The 16,358-nt window shown below is 41.2% G+C and overlaps 1 protein-coding gene across 2 annotated transcripts in view; it reads left to right on the plus strand.

Moving 5' to 3' along the window:
- LOC140735282 (cytohesin-3) overlaps positions 1 to 16,358 on the plus strand; it is a 116,200-nt gene that overhangs the window by 51,752 nt on the left and 48,090 nt on the right. For both annotated transcript variants that reach the window (XM_073060155.1, XM_073060156.1), the window contains exon 2: positions 11,148 to 11,230. In XM_073060155.1, coding sequence (XP_072916256.1) covers positions 11,148 to 11,230 — 83 coding nt within the window. The remainder of the gene's footprint in view (positions 1 to 11,147; positions 11,231 to 16,358) is intronic.

Below are 16,358 nucleotides of genomic sequence, written 5' to 3' on the forward strand. Positions count from 1 at the left end.
CCACGTTTGCTCCTTCTCATGTCAGTTTCGCCGGGCTTAGTAGCTAAGCCACATGTGAAGGCCAGGAGCTGGACTTGGTTGTCAGAGGCTATTTGAGGTTATTGGGAGCATTTAATAGGTAGGAGGAGCTTGTTTCCATTTCCACCCCCAGTTATAACAACCTTAGGGAACCTGTACTAGAGGCATAGATTTAAGGTGTGTGTGAGATTGTTTGATTTAAGGTTACAGAGAGGTAAATTATTTTCCAGAATGTTAGCTGCCTGAAATGTGCTGCCAGGGCTGCTGGTGGAAGCAGATACAGTAGGCCCATTTAAGATGTATTTAGATAGGCTTATCAATATTGCAGAGAATAGAGGAATATGGAGCAGCTGTGGTTAGTTTAATTTCACATCATGGACAGCATAGACTCAGTGGGTCAAAGGGTATATTATTGTGCTGTTCTATGTTTATTGTTATTTATTTAGAGATACGGTACAGAACAGACTTTTCCGGCCCAATGAGCCTTGCTGTCCAGCAACGCACCTGTTTAACACTAGCCTAATCATAGGACAAATTACAATGACCAATTGACCTATTAACTGGTACGTTTTTGGGCTGTAGGAGGAAACCTGAACGCCCAGAGGAAACCCACAGAAATCTGGAGAAAACCCAAATGTTGATCTCACTGCTCATATGAGGCAGCATTACATATTTTGCTGCCTTGTAGAAATGCAGGTTGTTATTTGGTTGTGCTGGTCAAGTACAAACAAGTTGCCTCATTTTCATATTATCTCCATGACTAAATCCAGTCTGCCAGAAACATTCTGATTCCTCATCCAGGAATAAGAAGGTGGATAATTGGAAATGTACCGGTAACTTGATGACAAAGCCTAACCTCCTCTCCACTCCTCCCAGTCATGGTTATTTTTTTCCTGAAGGCTTCCAGAGGCATTACTTCTGTAGCTGATGTGCTGATACTTAGAAAATGGCCTTCATTGTGTTCTGAAGTTTGGACAAGAGATTCTGCAGATACTGGAAATCAAAAGTAACACACACAAAATGCTGGAAGAGCTCAGCAGGTCGGGCAGATTCTGTTGAGAGGAATAAACAGTTGGCGTTTCAGGCTGAGACCCTTCATCAGGTCCTGAATTCTGTGCTCTTCCGTTTTCCTTTCTCTTTCCTATCAAAGACACTGATAAACAGAGATTTAATGGAGAAGACAGTGTAGGATGCATTGCTCCTGTAGATGTGATTAAGATCAGCTTTATTTGTCACATGTACATCACAACATAGAACATTACAGCAACGTACAGGCCATTATGCCGCTGGTGCTTGGGGCAGCAATGAAGGTCTTCCATCTCTGTTTGTCCTTTACCATCTTCTCTATTGTGTCTCAGGTGTGTTTCAGGGTCCTCATTTCTGCCTCTACAGTACGGCACCAAGTTGTCTTTGGTCTCCTGTGCTTCCTCTGCCATTCAGCGGTCCGATGATGGAGCTGGCCTCTCTTCTCATCACTTGCCCAATCCATATCGAATGTTTGCTCATGATGATTGTGGCCATTTTTTTAAGTGTGCCAGTCTTTAGAGTGGCTTTGGCTCATCAGGCTTGGGCTTAGGAGAGGTAGATTGTCTTGTAAGTTTCTCTCTGTTCTTATTTGTTCATTCCTCATCTATTAGTTCATAGTATAGTGAGAATGGCTCCAGGGGCAGTGTTTTGTGATGTGGGAGGTCTGGGAGACCTCCATGCTTCTGGATAAACACATCTACACCAAGTGCACTAGAGCTGGCAGCTCGATGACCTTCGAGTCATGTAGGAGAATGAGGAAGTGATAAACAGAGCAATCAAGAACTTGTCAACCTGTCTCTTAAATATACATACAGACTTGGCCTCCACAGCTGTCTGTGGCAAGAAATTCCACAATCACCACTCTCTGGCTAAAGAAGTTCCTCCTCATCTCTGTTCTTAAGGATGCCCCTCTATTCTGAGGCTGTGTCCTCTGGTCTAACACTCTCCCACCATAGGAAACATCCTCTCCACCTCACCACATCCACTCTATCAAGGCCTTTCTCCATTTCATAGGTTTCAGTGTTTCATCGGTTTCATTCTTCTGAATTCTAGTGAATATAGGCCCAGAGCCATCAGATGTTCTTCATATGACAAGCTGTTCAAACTTGAAATCATTTTTGTGAACTTCCTTTGAACCCTATCCAGTTTCAGCATGTCCTTTCTAAGGGGCCCAAAACTGCTCCCAATACTCCAAGTGAGTCCTCACCAGTGCTTCATAAAATCTCAAAGTTACATCCTTGCTTTTAGTCCTCCTGAAATGAATGCTAACACCACATTTGCCTTCCTCACCACAGATTCAACTTGCAAATTAACCTTTAGGGAATCCTACACAAGGACTCACATGTCCCTTTTGTGTTTCAGATTTTTGTATTTTCTTTCCATTTAGAAAATAATTATGGGGAGAGGGCAGGAGAATGGGTTTGAGAGGGATAATAAATTAGCCATGATGGAATGACAACAGACTTGATGGACCAAATAGCCCAATTCTCCTATGTTTTACAGTCTAGTTACAGAGAAAATGCATTGTCAGAAAATCATGAGATGCATTGTTATAAGATTTAAACAGTCTCCTAGTACAATAAGTAGTCTTATGGTAACTAGGAGGTTGTAAGATAGTCCTGCAACAGTGAAATGGAAGCAGTTTGTTAAGTAGTCTTTGTACTTTGGTTATTGGGTCAGGAGAGTTCATGTGCAGGGGTTGGGCCTAGATTGTCTGTTGTCACCTCAGGAAAATATCATTCTGGCCTTTGTGTTTACCAAGTGTATTGTTTAAAACCCTGCCGGCACCCCTAATATTTTGAGTACTGAGTGTGTTGCCAAATTGAAAAGGGTGGATGGAGAGAAAGAGAGAGGTAGCGTCATAGAGCAAGACACACACACAGAGAAACACGTCTGTGTGTGGGGTGGGGGGAGAGAAATGCACGTAGGGAAAGAGACAGACACATACACAAAGAGACACGAGGTGGGGAGAGAGAGAAACACACACACAGGGTGAGGGGAGAGAGAGAGAGAGAAAACAGCAACAGCAGACGGGATTGCGGTGCTGATTATCCGTACACTCAAGAGATTATCCTTTATAATTCTTGCCTTGGCCATGTCTCGAAAGAGCCTCAAGTACTCAACAAGTCACAATTTAATCTGCTCAATTCTGTTGGAGTACATCTCGAGCTTGGTCCCGGCATCGTTGCCCTGTGGTTCGGTATAATGTTACCGGGTGGAGCGGTCCAATTTCTTGATTTCTTCCTTCCCTTTCTGTTCCGCTATCCACCTTCCCCTCCGCAGCCGGGACAGAAATATTACTCCCTCAAGGAAATTAATGCAATTAGTGACATCCGGATTACACTCGAGGTTGTATTCATGTTGGTTGACCTCTGCTCTGTTTGACTGCGACTGTGTTCGTTCCATCTGCTTGGATTGTAACTGGTTTTAAATTGATTTGCTGTGTGTCCTGTTCTGTCTACTACACGGACTGGGCAGTCTGTTCTGATCGTTAGTTGCAGAGTGTACAGTTGAATTACGTTTGGGGTGCCTGTGGTGGGGAATGGGATTAGATCTGGGAATGGCCTCTTCACTTTAGCTGCCCCAGGGGCTCCTCCTCGATTGCGAACGAAACGGGTGGATTTTGGGGTAAGGTCCCAGGAGAATCCTCCTTCCTTACTGCGGCGCCAACCAAAACCACCTTGGATAGGGGATGATCTGACATTCCCTGTCTGAGTCACCTAAAGAAGGTTCTCGGCCCGAAACGTTGGCTGTTATCCCTTTCCATTGATACTGCTTGACCTGAGTTCTTACAGCATTTCATGTGTGTTGCTCTGGATTTCCAGCATCTGCAAAATCCTTTAGAGTCATCTTATGTTCAGATAACCTAGTGTCACTTCAGTATAATCAGTCTACGTATATAAACTAATATACGGCCACATTCAACAGTTACTTGTACATCATGTTTTATAGGATTGCGTTTATATATATATATATATTTTTTTTTCTGTTTCTATGCTTATTGTTTTTTTTTATGTTGCATCAGATCCGAATAACAATTATTTTGTTCTTCTTTATAATCATGTTCTGAAGAATGACAATAAGAAATCTTGAATCTGTGCATCCATCCCTATGCCAGTGACTTGAATTAATTGAAGTTCTATTTCAGACGTGAAACCAGATTGCCGTGTACTGGGAAAATCAGCCCCCGTTTGCCTCTCCTATAATCTGTGGGGTATTTAATTTAAGGCCGGTTGTGAGTTTAGACTCTCGCTTGGTCCAAATTTGAACAGTTGGGTGCGAGGTTCAGTGGTTTTTAATCCTGATTCTAATTCTGTGGCTTCGCCCCTGTGGCTCAGCTCCAGGGCCACTTTTGGAAGAATAAGACCACGTTTTACAAAGCAATTTGTGCAATTACCATGATTTCACACGGCATGGGACATCCATTCTAACAGTGGTCCACTCCCCCCGCAGTTTCAGCAGTTTCTTACCAGGAGCGCTGATCCCCTGACATCTTCAAAAGGCGGCATCCATCATTAAGAATCGCCAGGACAGGTCCTTTTCTCATTGCTACCATAGGGAAGAGCAGGATCCGGAAACTGTAAACTCACTGTTTTAGGAACAGGTTCTTCCCTCCGCCATCCGATTTCGGGAATACTACCTCAATATTTTTCTTTTTATTTGCTCTCTTTTTGTACTACCTATTTAGTTTATATATATTTTTCATTTCAATTTATAGTTTTTAAAATTACGGTATGTATTGAACTGTACTGCTATCGCAAAACAACAAATTTCTCGACATATGCCAGTGATATTAAACCTGATTCTGATTCTGAACCTAACACAAAAGCAAGGTGTTCAGGAAATCCAGAAATTAAAATTCGGAGATGCAGCAAACATTGAAAATCAGAGGTGCCTTGTCTTTTACTGGGGAAGTCCACAGTAAAGTGGAGTCACCCTTTAAAGACAGTAGTCCAGAGATACTGGGGAGAAAATGACCACTAGTGGCTCTTCAGGCCCCACCCCCTCTTATATCTATTACTTCAGTACTGCACAGCACTGTAAACACCTCAAACCACTGTTTATAATGCTGTTTATATTGTAAATACATAAGCTCATAAGATCTGAGCAGATTTATATCATTCAGCCCATCTAGTCTGCTCCACCATTCAGTCATGACTAATTTATTATCCCTCTTAACCCCATTCTCCTCCCTTCTCCCCATTACCTTTGCCACCCTCACTATCAATCTCTGCCTTAAATATACCCAATAACTTGACCTCCACAGCCTTCTGTGGCATGAACTCTACAGATTCACCATTCCCTAGCTGAAGAAATTCCTTCTCAACCCTGTTCTAATTGGACGTCCTTCTATTCTGAGGCTGTGCCCTCTGGTCCTAGATTCCCCCACTATAGGAAACATCCTCTCCACATTTACTCTACCTAGCCTTTCAGTATTTGGTAGGTTTCATTGAGACCCCACCTCATTTTTCTAAACTCCAGTGAGTACATAAGGACATAAGAAAGTACAGGCCTGGAGTTGTCAAAGGCTCCTCATACGTTGACCTTTCATTCCTGGGATAATTCCCATTTAATCTCCTTTGGATCCTCTCCTATTCCAGCATATCCTTTCTTAGATAATGTGCCCAAAACTGCTCACAATACTCCGTGAGGCTTTAATAGTGGCTTACAAAGCCTCAGCATTACATCTCTGCTTTTATATACTAGTCTTCTCAAAATTAATGCAAACATGTTGATATTTATGTACATGCATATTTTGCTCCATATCCACACTTGAACTTTTTTTGAATTATTCTTTGAATACTTTTGTTGCATGTCGTGTCAACACACCACAGCAAATTCCTAATAAAGATGATTCTTGATCCTCTGTAGATGCTGCATGATCTCTATTTATTTTGATATACAGCACGGTAACAGGCCCTTCCAACTCGACAAACCCATGCCCCCCAATTACACCTATGTGACCAATTAACCTACTAACTCGTATGTCTTTTGAATGTGGGAGGAAACCAGAGCACCTGGAGGAAACTCACACTGTCACGGGGAGAATGAACAAACTCCTTACAGATAGCAGTGGAAATTGAACCTGTGCTGTGTTGATGTGACATGCAACAAAAACATTCAAAGAATAATTTGAAAAAGGTGTTGTGCTCTTGTGCCACCATGCTGCTCACAAGAGAAACTTGCGGATAGTTAAGGGGCAATTTCTGGTAAAACTAACCCAGAGAAGGGTCAAAGTAACTCAATGTCTTTTCAACTCTAGCTACAGTGCCTTGTAAACGTATTTAACCCCCAACTCTTTGACTCTTTGTTGACATAAATGAGTATTACAGCCAGGGATTTTGATCAATTTAACTGAGAAGTTTTATTTGTGAATCACATGCTCATTTTTCACAATAGAGCCCAAAAACATGGAAAATTGTAAAGCATGAAAAACTACAACTTCAAAAACTGAAACGTCAACAGTGCAAAAGTAATCATCCCCCTTTTCTCAGTACTTAGTTGAACCACCTCCGCAGCTATTACAGCCAGTAGTCTTTTTGGATAAGTCTATTATCAAGATTTGCCCATTCCTCCTTGCAAAGTTGCTCAAACTGTGCTAGGTTAGTTGGGGAGCGGCAGTGGACAGTAATCTTGCTGCCTTGCCAGAGATGTTCGATCAGATTAAGGTCAGGACTTTGACCGGGGTCATTCAAGGATATCAACTTTCTTCATTTGAAGACCCTTCATGGTTGCTCTGGTAGTGTGCTTTAGGTCATTGTCCTGCTTGAAGGATGAATTTCCTCCCCTGTTTAAGCTTTCTGGCAGAGGCTAGCAGGTTTTTATCTAGGATCCCTCGGCATTTTGCAGCCTTCATCTTCTGATCAATCCTGACCAAGTTTCCAGTGCCTGCTGCTGAAAAGCATCTCCATAGCATGATGTGACCTCCACCTTACTTTACAATAGTGATGGTGTTAACTGGCTGTTGCGCAGTGTTAGACTTATGTCACACGTAGTGCTTAGTGTTAAGACCAAAAAGTTCCATTTTAGTCTCATCTGACCACAAGAACTTCTTCTACATCTTTACAGTATCTTCTAAGTGACAATTTATGAAGTCTTTACAGACAAGTATATGCTTTTTTTTAAACGCCAGGGCTTCTTTCTCGCCATTCTTTCATAAATACCCTTTTTTATGCAAGGCCTTATAGATTGTGGAATCATGAACTTTTTTTCCAGTTGTAGCCACTCAATTCTGCAGCCCACTCAAGAGTGACTATTAAATATCGTTGTGAGATAGGTTGGTTCGATATGCACTGTTTTGATGGGTAAAACTCCCTTGGAAGAAGGAATGTCTTTTGCATATTGATTGTGTTTCTATATTTACTGTGAATGCCCACAAGAATATGAATCTCAGGATAGTATGTGGTGACATATATGTATTTTTGCGATAAATTTACTTTGAATTTTTAGAACTTTGTTGCTATTTATCAAGTGTGGAAGGGGTACCTTAATGTGAATTATGTCGCAGTAGTGTCAAAAATGGCAGCCAGCTTTGCTGTGACACCAACTCGTATTTTCAGTATTAATTATTTACTTTCTTATTATTTGTACAATTTGGTTTCTTTTGGTTGTTTGTCAGTATTTGATGTGCGCAGGTTTTTATAAGTTCTATTGTATTTCTTTATTTTCCTGTAAATGCCTGCAAGAAAATGAGTCTGAAGGTAGTATTTTGATAATAAATTGGGTAACAGCTTCTTCAACTAGGTTATGAGACTATTGAATACCCTGTCACCACTGAAGTCACATCACTAGGACAGCGGGCTGTTTACTGTACTGTTTGTGCTGTGCACGACATGCACTTTGTATTATATTTTATTAACTAATTTCAGGTAACATTTTGCTTTATGTCACAAAAATACAACTGCAGATGCTGTGGATCAAAGAATACGAACACAACGCTGGAAGAACTCAACAGGTCAGGCAGCATCCGTGAGGAAAGAGCAGCCAACGTTTTGGCCGAGACCCTTCATCAGGAATGCCCATTCCTGATGAAGGGTCTTGGCCCGAAACTTTGGCTACTCTTTTCTCACGGATACTGCCTGACCTGCTGAGTTCTTCCAGCGTTGTGTTCGTATTTTGTTTTGTGTGTTGTGCGTGATGTATGTTTTGGGTGCACTGTGGTTTGGAGGAACGCTGTTTCATTTGATTGTATATATGTACAGTCAGATGATAATAAATTTGAACTTGAGCTTCAAACATCAGTAAGGTTCAGAGTTTTTGGATCTTGGTGGTCGTTGGTTGAACTTGGTGCCTTGTGACTATAGTGACAGAAAGAGGAAAGGGCAGCCCCCTTTCCTTGTGGCCACAATTGTTGGAAATCGGTAGCAGCTCCTCGTTTGAACGTTGCTCATATCTCTGGCAGAGCTTGGCTACAGTGCAAGTGGGGATGAAGCTATGCAATGGACTATCAGTGCTGTAGTCATCATAGATATAAGAGATTCTGCAGATGGTGGAAATCTTGAGCAACACATCCACAAAATGCCGGAGGAACTTCACTCGCCCCAACACTGAACAGTTCGCACAACCTGTGGACTCATTTTCAAGGACTCTTCATCTCATGTTCTCAATATTTATTTATTATTTATTTATTTTTTATTATTACTTTGTTCATGTTTTTTTTCTTTTTGTATTTTCACATTTTGTTGTATTTTGCACATTGGTTGTTTATCTGTCTTGTTGAGTGCAGTCTTCCATTGATTCTGTTGTGTTTCTTCATATTTATTGTGAATGTCCACAAAAAATGAATATTGTATGTTGTGACATATATGTATTTTGATAATAAATTTTCCTTGAACTTTGAAGGCAGACAGCATCTATGGAGGGGACTAAATAGTTGAGACCTTTAATCAGGATTTGATGAAGGGTCTTTACCACAAACCTATCTAACTTCTTATTTATTTGATAAATTAAATAGAATAAAGGTCAGGCAGCATTTGGGGAGAGAGAGAAGTTGGCAATTTTCTCCCTACAGGTGATACCTGGCCTCTCGGCCCTCTACGTCTTGAAGGGGTGACTGGTAAACACCCTCAATAAAAGGACAGAGCACCTCTGTGGCTTCCACCATTTCCCATATTTTTGGATTTTATTTCAGAATAAAATCTGGATTTATTGAAGAGTCTTGGCTCGAAGCATTGACTGCTTATTACAGTCCATAGGTGCTGCTTGACCTGCTGATTTCCTCCAGCATTTTGTGTGTTGCTCAAGATTTCCAGCATCTGCAGAATCTCTTGGGTTTATGTAAATAATTATAGAGTGCAGTATAAGGTGTCATCTATCATCTGCCAGTTTGCACTACTCCCCCTCCACCCACCTACTTGTTCTGGCTTCTTCCCCTTTGTTTTCCAGTCCTGATTTAAAAAAAATGCATTTAGCAATACAGCGTGGAGTAGGCCCTTCTGGCTCTTTGAACACCGTCCGAGCAACCCCACAACCTCCTGCTTTAACCCTAACCTAATCATGTGATAATTTACAATGACCAGTTAACCTACCTGCTATGTTTTTGGATGGTGGGAGGAAGCTGGAGCACTTGGAACACCCATGCATTCCATGGGAGATGTACAGAAACTCCTTACAGCACCAGAATTGAATTTCAGAACTCCTCGAGCTGTAATAACATCACAAGAACAACATCATGTTGATGAAGGGTCTCTGCCTGAAAAGTCAACTCTTTATTCCCCTTCATGCTCCCTGACTTGCAGAGTTCCTCCAGCATTTTGTGTGTATGTGTTGAATCAGAACTCTAGCATTAGTTCTCTCAATATCCTACTCCAGCCTGGAGCTTTGGGAGCAGGGCAATTGTCTACAGCCAACAAAAGAAAAAATTAAATGTTGGATGGTAATACAGAGAGACTGAAGATGCTGGAAATACTGAGCAACACATACAAAATATTGGAGGAACTCAGCATCTATAGACTGTTGGGTGGTGCAATCATTACATGAAAGGACTGCTGTCCATTTCCCATCACAGATGCTGCCTGATGGGCTGAGTTCCTCCGTCTTCTAGTTTGTTGTCCTGGATTCCAACATTTGCAGTCTCTTGTTCTCCATTCTGTACTTTGAGCTTGCATTCTTACGTAACTTAAAGTCAGACAATTTTTGAGTTTCTGGGATGTGTGTGGTGCAGGGAAGGCCAGCACTCAGTGTTCACTCTTGAACTGAGTGGCTTGGAAGGGGTTAAGAGTCTGCTGCTTTGTACATCTAGAGCAGGAGCTCCCAACCTTTTTTTATGCCATAGACCCCTACCATTACCTGAGGGGTCTATGGACCTTAGGTTGGGAACCCCAGATCTAGAGTTTCATTGGTCACATTTCCATCCTCAAAAGGACGTCAGTCAATCAGCTGAGACGAAGCAGCTTTTTATTCCAGATTTATTAAATTTAAATCCCCTAGCTGCCAAGGTGGGATTTGAACTTGTGTCCCAATGAACACATGGCAGGGTAGTGTAGTGGTTAGCATAACAATTTACAGAGCTGGATGTGTGATTGGGGTTCAAATCACACTGCTGTGTGTAAGGAAGTTTTTATGTTCTTCCCGTGACCATGTGAGTTTCCTGTGGATGCTCCAGTATCTTCCCACGTTCCAAAGATGTACAGGTTAGGGTTGGTATGTTGTGGGCACACTGTGTTGGCACCAGAAGCATGGTGACACTTGTGGGCTGCTCCCAAAACATCCTTGACACAAACAGCACATTTCACTGTAGGTTTGATGTACATGTGACAAATGAAGCTAATCTTTAACCTTTGATCTTTAATCACAAGTCCAGAACTAATAAGCTTAAGCTGTCATTTGGAAAGTATATTGAACGATAACTTCTTTGAAGTAACGATCATGTGATGAGATTTGATTGCCTTCCAAGATGATAGCTGCCTAGCAGTTGTAAAAAAAACATTGCAACACTAAATATTTTTTCAATATACAAATGATAGGTTGGATGAATTCTCATAAACACAGGTGCATATAATTGAAGGATATATTTATTTATAGTCTGTGTGTATTATTATTTCAAATTTAATGTGCACTTCAGTTGTTTAAAATGCACTCATCTGAAATAACTCCATTTACAGTGCCGGCAGAGCTATCTATTGAAGAGAGGGAGGAGCTGGAGAACATCAGACGAAGGAAGAAGGAGCTGATGGCTGACATTGAGGTGAGTGGTCTTAGCTTGACTTTTGCTCATGGTCTAATCTTGGGAGTCTCCTCCATCTCTGAGATAACCTTTCCTCCTCCACTGTAACCTCCGGTATGCCCTTTACTCATTCCTAATGATTGTGATTATACCTGTTTAGATGGTTGAACCTGAATTAGTTGAAGATCTTCCTTTAAGATGAGCATTATACTTGCCTCTTCGAAGCAAGCTGTGAAGGCTAAGTCATTGGGCATATTTAAAACAGAGATTGATAGATTCTTAATTGTTAATTGGGGTAAACATTACCCCAGTTACCAAGAGAAAGCAGGAGAATGGGGTTGAAAAAAAGTCATCCGTGATTAAATGACTAAACAGACTTGATGGGCTGATTGGCCTAATTTGCTTCTATATCTTAAGGTCTTATTCAGTTGTCTTTTACAAAAATCTTCTGGCTCAGTGCTGATAACTTAACTCCATTTCTGATCAAGCTCTGAGATGTAAAGCTCAGTCATGTAAGGAAGCATAACATTTTCTGATTCTATATTTTAATTGGCTCTGTGTTTCACCATTCTCTCCCTTTGATTAGACTCAGTTTACATCTATTGATTTTAAGGCATGAGTCTCCCTGGTATTTCTACTGTGAACAGGAAAAATGATGCAAAATGAATGAAATTATTCATTGTGGATATTTGCGTGTATTTTTGGAGATGATTATGTAGCTGTGGTTGGGTGATACCAGCACAGGACTTTGGGGATTCTGCGGCCACCTTTCTTGAGAGATTTTTGATCTTAAGTTTAGTCTCACTTTATGCACATACAATTAACCTATGTATATAAGCTATCTTATGTATTTATGCAATACTTTGTGGAGAGCGAAGGGAATGATGAGGCACAGAATAAATAAGGGTCATTCACTGCAACCAAGGAAGACCCTAGTTTGTGATGGCTACTGGTATCACTGGACCCAGACATCCGAAGTCGAGAGAGAGGTGCTGCCCCAGTGTACTTTAAAAACTTCCCTGCACAGGTCTCCTGTCATTGTTGGATGAGGCAAACAACCAACACGTATATTTATATTTACCATGTTTTTTTATTGTTGCCTTCTATATATGTTTTTCTTGTGCTGCATTGGAACTGGAGCAACAATTATTTTGTTCTCCTTTACTCTTGTCTACTGGAAATGGCATTAAACAATCTTGAATCTTGAAGCTACATGTTTGAATAAGTTGGAATTGATTGTGAAGTAGATCCAGATCGACAAGCGTAGCGTAATTGAGCTTGTGCTTTGGCTCTCTGTCTCTGTGGCAACCGCACTTACAAAGATATTTACAGAGGATTGTAATTTATTTGAAGTGACAGTATCAGCATTTTTATGTCTGATATTTACATTTTTTTGCAAATCCTGTTTTCAAAATGTGCACAGAGTAATACAACCCATTTGAGTTGCAGGTCAGTCATGACCCACGATGATGTTTAGTTAACATGCATTTGGAACATGGGTGAAGCTGTCAAAACCTCTTTTATTGACAGTTCCTAAGCAGGTGGTGGGAGTTTTCCCTTTTGAACTGTTGCAGGTCTTGTTGATATTGCTTTGTGAATGGTTAATGTCAGTACTTGCTAAGGGTGGCATGGTAATTGAATGCTTAGCACATTTTACGGTACCAGTGACCGGGGTTCAATTCCCACTGCTGCCTATAAGGAGTTTGTATATTCTCCTCATGACCTTGTGGGTTTCCTCTGGGTGCTCTGGTTTCCTCCCACAGTCCAAAGATGTACTGGTTGGTAGGTTAATATAGTCATAGAAAAATACAGCTAGGTCATTATAAATTATCCTGCGGTTAGGCTAGGGTTAAATAGGGGGTTGCTGGGTGGTATGGTTCGACGGGCTGGAAGGGCCTGTTCCACTCTGTAGCCAAGTAAATAAAAAAGTAAGTAAATAAATAACTAACTCAATCCATAGTGCATGTAGGCTTATTTATACTATAAAAATTATGACTTTTTCCCAATGGGGTGTACTTAATGAGCAGAGATAATTTTGTTTCCAAAATGGGTGTATATTTCTCCATGGAATCATATCCCTCATTAAAATTACTCTTCTGCCTGTTGATTAATTAACTTGTCTGAATTTTCATGAAGCCTTTATAAGCCATAGGAGCAGAATTAGACTTTTGACTCATCGAGTCTGCTCTGCCATTCAATCGTGGCTGATTTATTATCTCTCTGAACTCCATTCTCCTGCCTTTTCCCCATAACTCTTATAACCATATAACCATATAACAATCACAGCACGGAAACAGGCCATTCCGGCCCTCCTAGTCCGTGCCGAACTCTTAATCTCACCTAGTCCCACCTACCCGCACTCAGCCCATAACCCTCCACTCCTTTCCTATCCATATACCTATCCAATTTTACCTTAAATGACACAACTGAACTGGCCTCTACTACTTCTACAGGAAGCTCATTCCACACAGCTATCACTCTCTGAGTAAAGAAATACCCCCTCGTGTTTCCCTTAAACTTTTGCCCCCTAACTCTCAAATCATGTCCTCTCGTTTGAATCTCCCCTACTCTCAATGGAAACAGCCTATTCACGTCAACTCTATCTATCCCTCTCAACATTTTAAGTACCTCGATCAAATCCCCCCTCAACCTTCTACGCTCCAATGAATAGAGACCTAACTTGTTCAACCTTTCTCTGTAACTTAAGTGCTGAAACCCAGGTAACATCCTAGTAAATCGTCTCTGCACTCTCTCTAATTTATTGATATCTTTCCTATAATTCGGTGACCAGAACTGTACACAATATTCCAAATTTGGCCTTACCAATGCCTTGTACAATTTTAACATTACATCCCAACTTCTGTACTCAATGCTCTGATTTATAAAGGCCAGCGTTCCAAAAGCCTTCTTCACCACCCTATCTACATGAGACTCCACCTTCAGGGAACTATGCACTGTTATTCCTAGATCTCTCTGTTCCACTGCATTCCTCAATGCCCTACCATTTACCCTGTATGTTCTATTTGGATTATTCCTGCCAAAATGTAGAACCTCACACTTCTCAGCATTAAACTCCATCTGCCAACGTTCAGCCCATTCTTCTAACCGGCATAAATCTCCCTGCAAGCTTTGAAAACCCACCTCATTATCCACAACACCTCCTACCTTAGTATCATCAGCATACTTACTAATCCAATTTACCACCCCATCATCCAGATCATTTATGTATATTACAAACAACATTGGGCCCAAAACAGATCCCTGAGGCACCCCGCTAGTCACCGGCCTCCATCCCGATAAACAATTATCCACCACTACTCTCTGGCATCTCCCATCTAGCCACTGTTGAATCCATTTTATTACTCCAGCATTAATACCTAACGACTGAACCTTCTTAACTAACCTTCCATGTGGAACTTTGTCAAAGGCCTTGCTGAAGTCCATATAGACTACATCCACTGCCTTACCCTCGTCAACATTCCTCGTAACTACTTCAAAAAATTCAATAAGGTTTGTCAAACATGACCTTCCACGCACAAATCCATGCTGGCTACTCCTAATCAGATCCTGTCTATCCAGATAATTATAAATACTATCTCTAAGAATACTTTCCATTAATTTACCCACCACTGATGTCAAACTGACAGGTCTATAATTGCCAGGCTTACTTCTAGAACCCTTTTTAAACAATGGAACCACATGAGCAATACGCCAATCCTCCGGCACAATCCCTGTTTCTAATGACATCTGAAAGATCTCCGTCAGAGCTCCTGCTATCTCTACACAAACTTCCCTCAAGGTCCTGGGGAATATCCGGTCAGGACCCGGAGATTTATCCACTTTTAAATTTCTTAAAAGCGCCAGTACTTCCACCTCTTTAATTGTCATAGGTTCCATAACTTCCTTACTTGTTTCCCACACCTTACACCATTCAATATCCTTCTCCTTAGTGAATACCGAAGAGAAGAAATCGTTCAAAATCTCTCCCATCTCCCTCGGCTCCACACATAGCTGACCACCCTGATTCTCTAAGGGACCAATTTTATCCCTCACTATCCTCTTGCTTTTAATATAACTGTAGAAGCCTTTCGGATTTACTTCCACCTTATTTGCCAAACCAAACTCGTAACTTCTTTTAGCTTTTCTAATCTCTTTCTTAAGTTTCCTTTTACATTCTTTATATTCCTCGAGCAATTCCTTTACTCCATGCTGCCTATATCTATTGTAGACATCCCTCTTTTTTCGAACCAAGTTTCTAATATCCCTTGAAAACCATGGCGCTTTCAAACCTTTAACCTTTCCTTTCAACCGAACAGGAACATAAAGATTCTGTACCCTCATAATTTCACCCTTAAATGACCTCCATTTCTCTATTACGTCCTTCCCATAAAACAACTTGACCCATTCCACTCTCTCTAAATCCCTGCGCATCTCCTCAAAGTTAGCCTTTCTCCAATCAAAAATCTCAACTCTAGGTCCAGTCCTGTCCTTCTCCATAATTATATTGAAGCTAATGCTATTGTGATCACTGGACCCGAAGTGCTCCCCAACACATACATCTGTCAGCTGACCTATCGCATTCCCTAACAGGAGATCCAACACTGCCCCATCTCTAGTCGGTACTTCTATGTATTGTTGCAAAAAGCTATCCTGCACACATTTCACAAACTCTAAACCATCCAGCCCTTTTACAGAATGAGCTTCCCAATCTATGTGTGGAAAATTAAAATCTCCCACAATCACCACCTTGTGTTTACTACAAATATCTGCTATCTCCTTACACATTTGCTCTTCCAACTCACGCTCCCCATTAGGTGGCCTATAATACACTCCTATCAGTGTTACTACACCTTTCCCATTCCTCAATTCCACCCAAATAGCCTCCCTAGAGGAGCTCTGTAATCTATCCTTCCAAAGCACCGCCATAAGATTTTCTCGGACAAGCAATGCAACACCTCCTCCTCTGGCCCCTCCTACTCTATCACACCTGAAGCAACTAAATCCAGGAATATTTAGTTGCCAATCACACCCTTCCTGCAACCATGTTTCACTAATAGCTACAACATCATAATTCCAGGTATCAATCCACACTTTAAGCTCATCCACCTTTCTTACAATGCTCCTAGCATTAAAATAGATACATTTAAGA

The sequence above is a fragment of the Hemitrygon akajei genome, chromosome 11, assembly GCF_048418815.1.
Source record: "Hemitrygon akajei chromosome 11, sHemAka1.3, whole genome shotgun sequence".
Classification (NCBI taxonomy): Eukaryota; Metazoa; Chordata; class Chondrichthyes; order Myliobatiformes; family Dasyatidae; genus Hemitrygon; species Hemitrygon akajei.